Raw genomic sequence first — 16777 nt, forward strand, 5'->3', positions numbered from 1 at the left:
AAAGATGAGATTTATAAAGTAGGAAATCTGCAAGTGATGCTCACTCAGGTAGAGACTTAGTGCATCACACACATAACAACACATTCTGTATAAAATGTAAATCTACTTGTAAAAGTTGTGGAGTATTTGATGTACACGTCACCGATCAGCTTGAAAATTTAAAAAACAATTTCTGATGATGATGATGCATGACAAGTCCTTTGTGTGAAAGAAAGAAAACTGAGGAGTCAAAGACGACGTCACGGTGCAGATTGAATCAAATGACTCTTATGTAACTGTTGCTGCACGATGACAAGAGCTCCGCTCTGGATTATCTTTTTCATTTGATGTCCTTAAAACTTCGGCTTTGTCTCTTTAAAAGTCAAAAGAAAAAAAGAAAAAATCTCTGATTTTCCCTGTCTGTTTTTAGAACACTTCTCTTCGTTCCTCAGTATCCTGTTTGGGCTTTCTCTGCGAGGATGGCCGCTGCCAGTTGCTGGGGGTCTGTAACGTGGGGGCTCCTGGTCATCACCCGGCTCACCAGCTCAGAGGGGAAGATGTTACAAAGGTTGATGTACACCTTCTCCCTCATGTCCCCGTAGCGACTGTGCACGGGGGACTCTGGGTGTGGTGGTGCATAGGGTGGAGGTGCATGGGCGGGGACTCCAAGATGAGAGCTGTGAGGTGGATAAGGGGGGTGAGGGGAGTGGGATGGAGGTGGTGGGTGGCTTAGGTAGTGTGTTGGGGAAGGGTGGAGAGCTGGGTGAGAGGAGTGATGCTGGGTGTAGCCGTCTTGCGGCCACACAGAGGTGTGCCAGGATGATGGGCGTGTGTCTGGCAGGCTCTGGTGGGTAGACGGCTCGTACCTGGACGACGGCAACGGAGGCTGTCTGTAATAAGTGTCCCAGCTGGGTAAAGCTTTGGGCCGATGGTGATGGTGCGATGTGGAGAGATGCTCGTAAATATGCGAGTCGGACACACTTTCAGCTCGTGTGGGGGCCAGGCAGCGCCCAAGAGGAGAACCAGGGGGGTGAGGGTTGGACTGGGGTAAAGAGTGGTAGTCTCCCGGGCAGCTGGAGCGTGCACCAAGGGGTTGGTGTTGAAGATGAGGCGGCAGAGGGTAGAGGGGCCGTTTTGGGGGGGCCTCTATCGGAGGCTGATCGTGAGCACAGCTCTGTCCACATGCTGCACTGAGGTGGTAAGCGTGCACTCCTTGTTTAGCTGTGTGAGTGTGTGTGTATTCAGCGGGATGAAGACCACAGAGCTCGTGGTTTGATGTGACGTGATAGGAGAGGCGGCTGTGGGGGTTGGCAAAATGAACGCTGTCTTCCATTAAAGTATCTGGGACACATCCAGGACAGGACCTCTCGCTGTAAGAGTCGCAGCTGCTGCTTTCGCTGCCGCATTCGGAGCCCGCCGAGCCCAAAGAGCCGAGCCGCAAGTCCGTGTCGTTGGGGTAGCGGCAGTCTGGGCTCCGTCGAGACGAGAGGCTCAAGCCAGAGTAGGCGCGCGTTACCGAGTAGTAGCTCATGTCTGGAGACTCGCAGTGAGGATAGAGGTCATGGCTGGGGGCTGGAAGATGGCTCACTGCTCTGGGCTGCTGATCCTGTGGAAGGTTTAGAGCAGACGGAGGACCTCCTGGGGCCGGGGACATGGTCATACTCCCGCTGGAGCTGTTACTGCTGCTGCTCTTCTGGCCCTCCGCCCTGCTTTTGGCCAACAGCTTCTCCTCGGCATCGCTGTACGATAGAGCTCGAATGCTCGGGTCCGACTGTCTTTTCGGGGCACCTTTTTTGGCCTCAATGCTGCCAGCTGGTACGCTGTGGCTCTTCACGAGCCCAGCGTCCCCTTGGTTCTTGGAGAGGACGCAGGTCTTGGCGCTGGCACGCAGCTCGTCGGCCACGGCGCGCTGAGGCTGAGCCCCTCTTTCAGGGTGGTAGTACTTACACTTGTGACCATAAGTGCACTTCTTTCCTGGAGTGAAAAGACACGATTTCTCAGTTTTATCTCGGCATAATCAGTCAAATCTTTCACACACCATGAAGTCTTTACACACACATACTTATTATGATACAGTTTCTGATGTAGTTTAATTATAAATGAACAAGTTTGGTTCATTATTTCTACTTTAATGCACTAAAAAAGGATTTTTTTTTCCTGTGTCTTCTAACCATATGGACAGGGCTGTTTCTTCTGCTCGGGCATGACGGGCCTTTTCCTCAGGAAGTTGTCCAAGCTGGGGCCGTGACGACCGAGAGGGTCATCTGGTGGCATGAATCTGAGAGTAGGAAGTTATAGACAAAGAAATAAATTTATTCGACCACATCCACTTAAGTTGGTGCACATTTTTAGATCCAGCTTTATTGCTTTGTAGCTCCCCAACATCCAGACAGCACATCCAGGCAGTCAACAGAACAAAGCGACAGTCTAGACAAGGGGTTCCCCAACTTTTTGAGGCATGACCCCTAAAAAACAGACGCTTGTTTTGATATCAAGTAGGTCAAGCTGCAGCCATCCTTTAAGTGTAAGGCTTGAAAACTGTCAGAATCTTCCTAAGTAAGGATGATAAAATGGTTTTTGTGGATTATGTTAACAGTTGTGCCAAAGCGCGCACACGCAGAAAATCTGCTTCTCTCGTCGAGATGGGACCAGATTCAGGTCTTTAAAATAGCACCAGTAATAACGCTGTTTCTGGACGATCGATGATAAAATATCTACAGACAAAGCAGGGAAATTTTGCATTTACGTGTTGATTTTGACAGCTCTAGTAAATTTATTTGATGAAAATAAAGATGTTAGAAAATCTGATGACGAAATTATCCTCATCTCTCCAGTTTTACAACGATCCCTGCATCCGGCTGGGGATCAACATGAGTCACTTCTTCCTTTTTCATCAAGTTCATCAAAATCCGCTCGCAACAGACAGACAGAGAAACCATCTCAATAAAAAAAAGAATAGAAATATATTTCTAAACCTTAAGAGTGCAGTTTTTACAGCAAATAAACTCTCATTTGACTCCTTTTGACCACAGACTATGTTTACATCAAAGTTCAGTTTAAAACCAGACACATCAGCCTCGACACGAGCTTTGCTGAGTCTGAAATAATCAATGATCAGATGTTTTGAGGTGGGGAGTTAATATCCAGACAACTTATCAGCCAATCAGCCATTAAATTCATTCAAAGCAGAACCATGTGTCAGACAGATGTACAGCTCTGTGGTAAGCCAGCGTTTGACACAGGTTTTTAAGGTTTACACACTTTTTCCCCTTTTCAGCTTCAGGGGAAACGACAAGCTGAAGCAAATAAACTACTAAATACCAGAATTTTTTTCATCCCAAATCATCCGCACGTCGCTCACTCCTACTTACTTGTCATTGACAAAAGAATACATGAGCAAGCGCTCGTCTATGAACTTCTTCCACTCAGGCTTCTCGTTGGCCAGGTCTCTGTAGTTGTCGTTGGAAACGATGATGCCGTCTGACTCATATGCCAGCTTGACAATGAAGCGGTCGTCATAGCAAACCACACGTCGACCTTGGACGCGCCGTGACGGAGTGAAGACCAGGATTTTTTCTCTCTCAAGGCGACGTAAGATCTCCTGATCTGTGGAGGGGAGTTACAGAAAATATCACACTAAAGTTAAGATTGTTTTTTTTTTTTTCGTCAAGCAGCTGCTAGTACGGACCGGTTATCGGAGCATCGGGGCGAGACTGCTCTTTCCTCCATGCAGGCACAAAAACTGTGATGTTCTGATGACCACGCTCTAGGAACCAATCTACAGCCAGCTGGATGCCCTGGCAGGAAAACACCTCCTTGTTGCCATGGCTACATAACAGAGAAAGTGAGAAGTAATAGCAAATTAATATTTTTTAAAACTGTTCAATGTTATTGATATAAATACTACACGGCTGTTTGCGTCTCATCTGTCCGTGTTGCTTTGTAGGCTGCTCACCTCATGGCGACGTTACTGCCGTCCACCACAACCGGCCGCAGGTTGTCCTGGTCGCAGATGGACTCTGAAGGGCAAGGCGAGTCCGACCGCTGGGTGTCGAGCAAATCTGAGCAAACGCAAGAGGATGAGGAAGAAGAGGAGGATGAGGTAGAGGTTAATGCTCCAGTAGGCGGCTCGCTGTCAGACTTGGTCCCCAGTTTGACTAGTTCTCCCAGTATGTCGTTGATAAGGGTATCAGTCCCCAGCTTGGACAGCACCAATCGCACGGTCTCCTCAGAGTAGCCCAGCTTCAGAGCGAACTCTAGCTTGGCCTGGTATTCTTTCCCTTCCGCCTCAGGAACTGGTTCTGATGTGGGGCAACTGGGTGGAGGCTGGTCGGGTGGGCTCTCACACGCAGACTGAGCGGGCGTGTCACTTTCAGACTCTGATGGAAGTTCAGATGGGGGCTCAGGAGGCCCCTCAGTGCCTAAGTCCACACATGGGGTTCGACACAGCGGCTGGTGGGTGTTTTTACTGTGAGAGGATGTGGTTTCCCCGCCATCCGAGTCTGCGACTGCAGCGACGATGGAACCTGAAGATAGCGCAAGATCGCATTCTTCATTTTCCTCCAGCAGCGCCGGTGGAGAGGAGCTGGCTGCGGTGCTGTCGTCGGAGCGTTCCCCCTGCCCCTCCATAGCAGGGGGTTTGTCAGCACCGCCAGCCTGCCGGTCAGCCCCCACTATGTGGAGATACTCCAAATCCAGCTCCAGGTCAAGGATGTGGCCTGCTCCTGCCTCCACATGGTCCTTCTGGCCCATGGGTCCGTCACAGACATCCAGCACACCTGGCTGAGCGCGGGCCTCTCATAAAGCTCACCTCATCGGTGCCTGAAGAAAAAGAAGAGCGAGCAGATGAGGTCACTTAGTTTTTTCAGCTAAGTTAGAATTAAGTAAAAGAAAATATAAAATAAAAAATAACAACGTTTAGTTTATAATGTCAAACAAATGTTATCTCAGTGTCGTAACGTTTGACATGCGGAAATCCCAAAGGTTCCATGTTGGGCCCCCTACAGTTCAGCATCCACATCAGGGATCCTCAGTTGTGGTCCTCAAGGACCGATGTCCTGCAGGTTTTCCAAGTGTCCCTGCTGCAACACATTTGACTCTGACTCAGACAAGCTTTGCACGTGTCTACTAAATACTAGGGGTGGGAAAATCGAATAAAAATAAAAAAAAATTTTGCTTCACAATTTTAAAATAGATTTTTTTTTTGTTTAAATTGGGGTTTTTTTTTTTTCAAATAAATAAAATTAATCCACTATAAAATTAGTCATTTTTATTGTTTTTATTGACCTTTTTACTTGTCTTCATGGGCATTATAGCAGCAGAACTATGATCTGCCTACTGTGGGTTTTTTTTCTAATTGAAATCAAGAAAAATGACAAGCAAAAAAAAGTTTTATACATTTTTTTTGTTTGTTTTTAATCGACAAAAATCAGCAATATTGAAGAATTGTGAGAATCGCTATTTAAATAGAATCAGCACCCAAAAAATTAGAATCAAATCAGGAGAAAAGCGTATTATCACAGCCCTAGTAAATACTCATTGATTTGAGTACGGTGTGTTGCAACGGGGACACTTGGAAAGTCTGCAGGACACCGGTCCTCTAGGATCAGAACTGAGGATCCCTGATGTAAATGATCCCACTAGTACAGACCATGGAAAGTTCTGACCACCACGGCACTGAAACTGTCGCTGTTAAAGTCTTAAAGAATCAATCTAAATACAAACAGCAGAACTTCTGTTAGATCTCAGAGCTGCTTTCCAACCATAATATCCTATTAGGCTGACTAGAAAATTGGGTGAGAATCTCCTGTTCTAAACTGGTTTGAAGACAGGAATTAAATAAATCACTGCTTGGAACAAAGATGAGAGTCCCTGGTTTCAGTCAGCAATACTAAAAGGAAATCTTGCTGTCAGTTTGACCTCTGGCTAGATTTTAACAATCACAATAAAGCAAATAACCAGATCAGCCTTTCACCGTTTGAAGAACAGATCTAGAATAAGGGGACTGAGAGCTCAGCATAACTTAGAAAGAGATGATTTGAGTTTTTACAGGTTTTTCTGAACACAAAAATCTCTACAAAAATCCAGAAAGCTGCTGCTCGACCAACAAAAGGGAACATCTTACTCCAGTTCTCATTTCTTTGGCTTCTCCTGTGCCAAAGGGTTGATTGTAAAACTTTGCTATACTGAATTAAATCAAATAAAATTAAAAAATACTTTATTAATCCCCAAAGGGAAATTCAATATTGTAGTAGATAATAATAATTAACTTGAGGAGGTCTTGTTCCGGAGACTGATGGCTGCTGGCAGGAATGATCTTCTGTATCTTTCAGTCTTGCATCGGACCTGAAGAAGCCTCTCACTGAACACACTTTGTTGTTTCATCACTGTGTTGTGGAGAGGGTGTGAAGAATCCTCCATCATCTTCATCAGCTTGTGCAGCATTCTTCTTTGGACAATCAGCTCCAGCGGCTCCAGAGTTACTCCAAGCACAGAACCAGCTTTCTTGATCAGTTTGTTGATTCTCTTCAAGTCTCTGGTTCTGATGCTACTACCCCAGCAGATGGCTGCAAAGCTGACTGCACTCTCCACAACAGACTTATAGAAGATATTCAATATCTTAGTGCAGAACATTGTTTCTGCTGCAAAATATATATCAGATATTCCAGCGGTGTGTGAGCCAAGAAGACTTCAAAAAATAACCTGCATCAGGTATGCTTTCCATCCTGGGAGTCAAAACCAAACAAGGCAAATCAGTTTTATGCTCCTTCGAACCATTAGAAAACCTGAAATCTGCTTGATTTTAATCTACATATGGAGGGTTTTTCTATTTCCTTCTACATTGATGGTGGTCCTGGTGATGATTTCCCACTCACATTCATTTCAGCTTGTTCTATTTCATTTGTTGTAGTTCTTCTCTTAAAGTTTCTTTTGCACCTTGCTTATCATCTTTTACATTATGCCCTTTGACTTGACTTGTACATTAAATTTGTTATACAAATAATCCTGCCTTACCCAATAATCCTTTTGGTCAGGTGTAATATATAAAGGCTGACACTTGAATTTTATTGTTACATATATGATGAAATGACAGATGCTTCCTGGGTCACTGGGTAAATCCCTACTTAAACGTATGTGGGTAAGAAAACAGTCTGCCGCTGCTGCAGTAGCCATTGTCCTGAGACACGATGAGCCTTTTCCGTTAGAGTTATGAAATCATTTGGAGTAAACACAGACTGGCATTTTAGGAAATCTGACTTCTTTGTTTTCTTGTAAATCTGTCTGTTTGATGCAGACTACTGAAGAGCAGGCCAGCAGACACAAAGGACTGATGGGGCCCCTCACCCTAATCAATGGACTCGCGCTTTTTTTTTTTTTCCCACCGCCCCCAACCAGTCTGGCCTCAGTGTGTTGCCACAGCACAATCTACAGAAGGTAAACTAATGGAGGAAAAATGTAACAAGCCGTTGGTGTTTGTGTTGAAGCAACCCCCCCCCCCCTCCTCCCCTCCCTAAACTTCATTGTACCTGTTAATTAAGGTCCATATGCTTCCTCCCGCCACACTGCCGGGGTCACTCATTAAAACCTGAAGAGCTACGAGCCAATCAGGCAAGGATGTGATGTTTGATTAAGCTTTAGGAGCATTTAAATTACGGCAACGGATATGTTGCTCTCTGGAAACAAAGTTATGAACCTCGTTTATCCCGACATCTCATCAGCCGTTGCTTCGTTGTGAAACCTGGTAGACAGCGTTGAGTTCCTTTTGCATGTTTTCCTTCGGATGGTGCAGCATCCCTGACGTCTCTGATTGGATCTTCGCACCCAGAAAACAACCCAAACATTATCTGGACAAAGCAGATGATGGAAGGGGAAGTGACTTCATGCTGGTAGAAGGGGAGCGGAGGCGGGGGACTGGGTGAAGTGAGTATGCATTTTATGAAAAAAAAAGGGGCTGCCTAGCAACGTGACTAAGCTACTGTTGCTAAGCTACAGCTGTTGAAAAGCATTCTGCCTTGGAAATGCCGAGACAGAGGCTGCTGCAGCGTTCAGCCGGTGACCTCACTCTCGCACAAATACACACACTTTCAACAGAAAAGGTCATGTTTTGGGGTGTGTGTGTGTCACTGATAACAGACAGAGAAAAGATTAGGGAGAGGACCATGGCATCAACCACGGTGGGCATTGATGGTGCCCATGCAGAAATAAAACATCGACTTAAGGTGACTCACACTCACACTGCTGTGAAGCTTTTAGAGCTACTGGGAATGTCCATGCACTGCACTCTTTTCTCAGACCAGTTTGAACGAAAGTAGAACAACAACCAGAGATTTGCCAGCATTTTCAATCATCTGCCAATCAGTAGCAAAGTCAGGTAATCATCAGCAATTTTTATTTTAATTGCAAATATGTGGCATTAAAAACTCTTCCTTCCCTCCAGAGTACCATAGTCACCTCCAGTTATTATTATGCAAACTCATCTTTAATCTTACTTTTAAAAGTTTCAAACTAAACAGTGAATTTTATTTTACCCCTTAATAGCTGAATTTATTTAGTTGCATTTGTTGCATAAAAACAAAATAAATTAAGTAAAAACAAATGAGGGACTTGAAAAAAATGAACAATAAATACAATAAAGACAACAATAACTTGTTTAAAAATACATATATTAATAACAAATAAAACTGAAAAAAAGAACAAAAATTGGTAAACTCCCAGATCAGCATTTGTTGTAAGCCGTTTTAACTTAGTCAATGATGTTGGAACCGAAGAGTTAAGGTACTTTAAAGAAAAAAAAAACCTAACATAACTCCAAAAACTTCCTCATGAATGGCCCTTAGGAGCCCCTGACATGGGACCATGCTCAAATCCAACAATAATAAAAGCATTCAGGCATGAGATAAGCAGTTCATGTGAAAATGCCTTAAAACAGATATAATGAAAATATATGCTGCAGCATATATAGCTAAATAAATATATTGCATCATCAGAACCAGCTCATTTATCCAATGAACAAACAGATTTAATGCAGTATTTAATGCATCCTGATGCAAATCATCCTTACATAAAATAAGGCTTTCTTTTGTTCACTCTAACATTTTTGAAGTTGTGCAAGTGTGTTTTCGGTTTCACAATCAATCAGAAATCCTCTGAACAGCGCCAGTCTTAACGGACCAACGGCTACATCGCAGCACACCTCCACATTGAGTGGGTGCGTCTTTCAAACATCAGCATGCTGGCTCCCACACACGGCGGCGCTGCTGGCTTTGATGGAGGCTGTAATGAATATGTAACATAGTCCTTACAGCACTTTGTGTGTGGGAGCTTTGTGCAAGTGTGTGCATTAAGGGAGGGAGGGACTGAAAAGGGAGTTTAGGAGGGGCTGGGGGGGGCTGTTGTCTGGTGGTGCATCACTGCACACCAAGCTATACTTAATGTAAAATAAAAAATAAAAAAAAAGTGAGGGGGGGTAATCAGCTGGGATTGTTTCAGTCTGTGTTTGCGTGTGAGTGTGTGTGTGCACATCTCGATGGCGCGCTGGGCTTTCCCTGCCAGCCGGCAGGCAACAGATGTCTGCTGAGCCATACTTGCAACTGGTGTCCCCTCCTTACACACTGAACTCCCTGGAAATGCAACACTGACATGCACACACACTTTTTCTTCCTCAGCTTGCTGTGTTTTCCCTCCTGTATCACGTTTCATATCAACACAGCTCACACTGCAATGTCTGGGTAGCAGCTGCACACTCCAGCAAAGTTTAGCCAGAGAAAGTGCATTTTTATTTATCCAGAGCTCAGACTGCTTCTTCTCTTCATCCTCCATCATTAAAAATAGCGTCTATGATTCTACTGTGCAAGTTATTGATGAATAACAAGCCCAACCAGGTGGAGAAGGCGCGACCCATCTTGCAAAATGTTTTTTTTTCCTCTTCATAACAGTGAAATTATTAATTGATACAATCAATTCTTTAAATAAAAAAAAGTCAGATTGTCATTAAAAAAATAAAGATTTTGTTCTACTTACCAAGCTGAAAAAGATCAACAAAATAAGAAGCAGGTTAGATCATCTCATTTGCACATTCCTGAATCCTTAGAGAGAAGATAAAAAATTGCAGCAGGTGAAACTGAGATGGAACAATTCCCAAAGTTGAAGCCGCTACATCCGGGCTGATGCTGCTGCAGGTACAAACGGAGCATCCAACTCCGATAAAACACCTCTGAGGTGTCCGACGACCTCTTCCAGAGCGGTATTATATTTTTCTTGCAGAAGCAGCCAAGTTGGACAATGAGAGGCAGAACAGATGGAGCGACAATGTCTGCCATTCCCTCGTTTAGAGTGGCTGCTTCTCCACCAATCAGAGCGCAGCGGCCTTACAATGAGGCACGGGGAGGAGGTGGGGAGTGGCTGCAGGCAGATGCTTGCAACACCCAGTTTCCCCAAGGCACGCGTACTCAAGTGTGCACCAACACACACATACACACACACACACACACATGCACGCTCTCTGGAGCCTGAAAGGGCTTCTCCTGTGTGGCCGATGAATCAGCGAGGGGTGGGATGCCGAACAATGGAGCTACACAATGGGAGGCTTGGGAGGGCAGCTGCAGTGTGAGGGCTGGTGCTATTACGGCCTAGGGTGGCAATGGAGAACACCTGGCTACAGAGCGCCACAGTCACTCTCCTCTCTTTGTCTCGGGCTGGGGGGTGGCGAAGGTGGAGTCTGATGGGGAGGCTCAACAGAAAGAAAGGGCCGACGCTGGCTGAAAGACTGGCGTTGCATTTAAGAGAGTGCAAGAGGAAAGAGCAGAGTGTGGCTGGGCTTAGAGAGAAAAGAGGACAAGTGTGTGTGTGTGTGGGAGGTGCGGTGAGGGACATCAGAAAGTTTTATGTCCCTATGAGTTTGAGGGGGAAGCTGCTCTGCATTGTTGTGGCACACTTCAGGCAGATGACTCGGAAACACAAATCTTCTCTCTTCTGTCCATCACATGAACGTGCACGGCGATGCAGCCGGGCCTCGAGGTGCAAAACTTTCCCAGAAAGCAACGAAACCGAAGACAAAAAGCAGATATTTTATTCATTATCCTGCTGTGTTGTGATATTGAGTAATTCAATAACGCTTCTATTCTTTCTTTCTGCAAAAGTCTCGCTGATGTCGTCACAATGAAGAGCCCAGTTCTTCATAACGCTGCTGTCTGGACTGCATACAGAGCTACGGGGAAGTCTGGCAACATGATACAGAATAGAGCTGGAAATAGCATCGCATTCAACATAGAAAGCAGAAGAAGTGGAGCTTTCTGCTCTGTAGCAAGCTAAACACAGCGGCAAACAAAAGCAGTGAAATACATGCTGCTCTAAGGAATTCAGCTTTAAAATATTCCCAACATTTCAGGCAGAATTTCTGTTTTTTGTTTAGAGAAAGTGGGTTTAAAAAAAAAGGAGTTTCAGACAATCCTGTTGGGACAATATATTCACAGCAATCATTATCATAAGAAAGGGCAGAAAATCAGCACCGACAAGCTCCTCTGAAAAGCTACAAGGCACTTTTTATATTGAAATACTCACCGCCCGAACAGAAGAAGAAGGCTGTGTGATGATTAGTGTGTTTTCTGGTCACAGTTTATCTAATTTATAATGTCATTAAGAAACAAAAACTAGCAGGAATGGGAAGTCTGGAAGAGTTGACCTCTCATTTCTAAAGGTAAATCATTCAGTTAATAAACAGCTTTATAAATTCTTGGTGCATGACAACTGGTTTGACATCTTTTAGTCAGGATTTTCAACCACACCACAGCTCTGAGGTTCCACTCATAAACAGTCTTAAACAATATTCATCTAAACACGGAGAGCGGAAAAAGTTTGGTTTTACTTCTGTCAGATCTAATAATATCTTAATATCCTAACTGGAAAACTGGGTGGACTAGAATCCTTTTGTTTTTATAGATTTAATTATTACCTTACTTACATGTACCATTATTCATGAATTTATTTTTCTATTATCTTTTTTTTTATTATTATTTCTTGCTATTAAATTAATATATAATGTATTGTATTTTTTGGTTTCTCCCTCTAATTTTTAATCGTATTGTATTTACAGTTATAGAAAAATTAAATAAATTGTATTTTTGTATTTATTATTATTATTTATTATCATTTATTATTTATTTATTATTTTATTTTTTTTAATTTTGTTATTTGCATAACATCATGATCATTAAAAAATGATCAAAAACCCACGGCGTCTGTGTTGCAGCCTAGGACGTATTTTTGCAATAGAAAAAAATAATTACTTCAAATAATTAAAAAAGAAAATGCAGTTATATTTGATTGGCCTACTGACAAGAAATCTTCCTCACTCAAACAAGCATCGCGGCTAATTCCTCATAAAATCTTAGTTCTCCAGCTCCAACATGTTTACATGAAGCAAGCTCAGCTGTACTCAGATCAGCTCGCCAAATCTAGAGCTTTCCCTATTTTATGCAATTAGAGAAGATTAAAAGATTTGCACATCAATGTTTTGACTGCTGCTAAAGCGAGGATAATAAGATGAGATTTTTTTAATTGTGCAAAATGATGCCTGATTAGAAACACAATCAGCTGTAATGTAGATGCAGCGTGTCAGAGAATGAAACATCTATGTGAGACTGTTGATTTCTTTTCCCAGTTTCAGCACAACACTGCAGCCAAACACTGCATGAGATCCTGCACATTTGATCTTAAAATGAAGCGTCTTCAGCCTCAGATGTACAACAACTCATTACTGCTAATTACTTTTGGTATCATTTATGAAAAACTCAGCCAGAAATGAAGCTTTTTTCAGGGAAGACTGATCTGAGAAGGCTCAGAAGGTCATTTCCAAACAATCTAGGATCCACCAATCTAGTGAAAAGCTGGATCAATCTAATGTAAAACACTGAAACAACTGCTTATTTTCTCAGTTAATATGCCTCAATAAGTTCACCCCAAGATCAGACCGTGCAATGCTCTGGGAAAATTGCACAAAACTCCAAAGATGACAGGTTAAATATTAAAGTTCATGACGGGGCATTCTTTAAAAAAAAAAAAAAAAAAAAAAAAAAAAAAAGACAGTAAGTATGGAGAAAACATTGTCTATCTGCACATGTTCTGTTTGCAAAGACCTCTGCAAAAACCAACATCTAAGTGGAGATTTCTGACCAAATCCAAACGAAGGATACCAGCACAAACATCACATACCAGTAGTCAAGCATGGTGGTGGAGGGCTGATGGTATGGGCTTGGTGTTGCAATGACCCAGCAAAGGCTGGGACTCTGAAAATTGTGCATTAATACATACTCATAAGCCTCAATGGACTGAAAGGAGTGAGTTAAAATTTCCCCACGATGATTTCATAAACTGATATCGTACACAAAGTTTTTACTTCCACTTACTGCTGCTAAAGCTGGTTTTACAAGCCACTACCAGTGTTTTTGTTTTACGCACTGCTTCTACAATTTGTTTTTGTTTATTACATCATGTCTTGTATGAGGTTATATTTACCTCATTTAAAGATAAGTACCACATGATTTTTGTTTTATGTCTTGATACATTAAAAAAAAAGCCCAGTCATAAAAGTCTGACAAAATCAATCAAATAATCAACCCAGCCCCTCTTCAAATATTTACAAAATGATAGTTTGAGTTCTCAAAAACCACACCAGCCTTGTGTCAAATAAGCAATAGACTTTCTCCTATATGAAATAATACTGATCTGCAGCTACCACGCCTCGGAAAACAGTTTTAAATGAGACCAGAGGGAGAAACGTCTGCCAACAGAAATGTTAATTCAGAAAGACAAGGCTACATTTCCAGCTGAATTTATCTTGGCAGCGAGAAGTCGGCGTGTAATCACAAACAACAGAAAGCAGTCCATGGTGTCAGTGCATTTCAGTAAATGTTCTCTGTCGGCTTACCAAGTAAGATAAACGTTTCTCTTCTGCTTTAGGGGTTCAAAGGAGGGAATAAAAGCGACCAGATTAAATGTGTTCTGGGTCCGTTTGCAGAGTCAGATAAGGGAAGTAAAGAGAAATCCAACAGCTGACCAGCTGCACGGTGTCCAAACAGACTGGTGAGCTCTCTGAAGGCCATCTGTCCTGATAAACAGGTGTGCACTGCCCCCAACAACTGCAGCAGTAACATCTCCATCCCTAATTTATGCAGACTGATAAAAAAACAAAAACAAAAAAAAAAAACAAAAAACAACAAAACTTGGTGTGAGCTATGAGGATTTCCAAGTGCATGAAATAAAAATAAAAAAAATGAATGGGTTTTGTTATTATCTGCATTCTTGCAGACATGGAATTAAAAATGGACACATTGGAAACACCAACAATACACCAAGTACAAAAGAAGTAAGGACATTGTAGCAGCATTTACCACCTGGATGCATAACTCCAATAAAGTTTGTTTTTAATGAAAAAAATGGATTGAAAGAGACATGTTGTGTTTCAGACATATTTCCAATTCCATTTACTGTCCTTTGCTAAATGTGTCTGAAGTCAGGAGAGAAGGGAGGGATGGTAAAACAACATCATGGATTTGGGACAAACAGCTGTTCGGCTTGTGCTGCTGACTTCCCCCTCCCTCCACCGCCCATCAAAAGCCACAAGCCTGGACAGCTACTGGTCTTATCCTCAGGGAGCCACAACGACCAGTTTGCAGTTAAAACACAGCTGTTGGGGAGAGATGAACACCAGACTGGTGGAAAATTTGAAACAACTCTTCAGCTCTGACACAGATTTCCCAGAAGACAGACGACCAGTGGAAGCTCAGGCCTTTCCCCTTCCAGTGAACCCAAACTGACACAACACTATTTTAACATTAAAGATGTCCGTGCAAATAACATCAACATTTTGCACGTCAAAGAAGCTAAACTAAGTATATTATAAATTCCGGGGAGCGCGCAAGGGGCGTGCACGGTTCCTGCAAGCCAACACCGTCACGACCTCCCGACAGCTTTCACCTGAGCCAGCCCGCTGCTCCTCCAACACACAAGTCCGCTCAGCTGAAGCCTTTTTCGGCCACTCACCTGCTCAGGGCCGCCGCTGGAGCTGCACGACGAGTTTTCAAGCCCAAACGACCAAATCTTCCCATCATGGACTGGCGACGCAAAACATCCGGCTGGGATGCAGCGTGACCCGACCAAACTGTGTCAATTTCACAGGAGTGAGGAGGAGACTTCCGCTCCAGAGATGTGACAAAATAAAACTAAGTCAACAAAGTTACATTTAAGCATCACCGAAAATGTACTTTTAAAGGTCTGTTTTTATTAGATGAGTTCTTAAATTTATTAACAGTAAAACAATGTGTCTTTTTTAGATTAACTTTTTTTTTTTTTTTTAATGTCGTTGTTAAAAATGTTATGTATCAACTGATCTCAAACTTTCGCCATTTATAATAAACTGAATTTGAGCTGAGTGTTTACTATATTTAGAAAATTAATTCTTAGTGAAATATCGCATTAAAATGTGTTTTAAACTTAAACCGGAAAAACATATCTCGAAAATAAAGGCTAGCTTTGCTACATTTTCAGCTCTATGGAAACATGAACTCTAACGGTCTTCACGTGAGGTTTGGTGGCGCCATCTTGCGGTGGAAGTTAAAACATGCTGATAATATTTCTACCAACACAGTTTCTCTGTTTACTCAGGGGTCGACGGTCATTCTGTTGTTGTATTGAAAGTTTTTTGATGGAGGGGGTGCATCTGAGTATATAACCCATTTTTTTTAAATGTGTATTTTATACATATTAATGTATGTACAGTTGTGCTCATATGTATTCATCCCCTTTCATTAAAGAAAAGGTTGAATTTACAACAGTCACTCAAATAACTGGAGACTTAAAAAAGGAATAATCACTAAAAATCTGCAAAAATATAATTTAGTAATATGACACTGTTTTTTCATTTAATTGGGTTGAAGAAAGAAGAAAAAAGAATTTGTCCTGGACAAATTAGAGCACCTTTCTGTTGAACAGTGGGACAAAATACCTGTCAACAGGCGCAGAAGTCTGACTGAGAGGAACAGAAAACACCTGACTGTGGCAGAAACATTAAAGGATTGTTCAACAAAATATTAGTTTATGAGTGATGTGATATGTAATAAATTATCTTATTTGTTTGCTTTTTAAGAAAATATCTTTCTGTTGAATTCATTAGAAAATAATGTAAAGATTTTCATGAAATTTTTATTTATTATGTTAGTCAATTTCAGCTTATTTTACAGGCAGCTGTTTTCTTTAATGAAAGGGTATGAATAAACATGAGCACAACTGTATGAAATACATATGAATTTTAGACTGTATATAAATGCTTAGAATCATATCTGATCAGATCAAACTACAGATGAAAGTAAGATGTATGATTTATTTTACCAGCTTTACTCCATTACATTTTACTTTTCATGAATCGTCCTCTTTTTTTTTTTTTTTTTGTGATCAAATGTTTTATTTGCATTTTTTTTTCCTGTTATACATACACAATAAATGTTATTTTTGTCACTTGAATGAAAAAATTCAACACCACAAATATGTGAGAGATCGAGGGATGAGAACCTCTAAAGTAGAATCTGGTGTTCTACTTCAAGAATATGGAAAAGTCTACTTCAAAAAGCACCATCCTACACAGAAATGACACAGAACTGTAAATTGCATCTGATTTTTATTCAATGAAGAAAAAAAAAAAAACAAAAACAAAAACAAAGAGACCTTCAGGAAAATACAGTAATTCCAATATTACACACAGAGAGGACATAAATTAGAGGCATGGCAGAGAGACGTTTGAGGGGGA

General features: G+C 42.1%; 1 protein-coding gene across 1 annotated transcript; it reads right to left on the reverse strand.

Moving 5' to 3' along the window:
* Positions 1-427: 427 nt before the first annotated feature.
* On the reverse strand, positions 428-4731 carry LOC306773978 (putative ribonuclease ZC3H12C; the record flags this gene model as incomplete). The annotated part of the gene is made up of 5 exons (XM_079263933.1): positions 428-1953; positions 2151-2257; positions 3351-3585; positions 3668-3807; positions 3935-4731. 5 exons carry the CDS (start codon positions 4729-4731, stop codon positions 428-430), a joined length of 2805 nt encoding a protein of 934 aa, XP_079120059.1.
* Between the last annotated feature and the right edge of the window lie 12046 nt (positions 4732-16777).

The sequence above is a fragment of the Telmatherina bonti genome (assembly GCF_933228915.1).
Source record: "Telmatherina bonti genome assembly, chromosome: 24".
Taxonomy (NCBI): Eukaryota; Metazoa; Chordata; class Actinopteri; order Atheriniformes; family Telmatherinidae; genus Telmatherina; species Telmatherina bonti.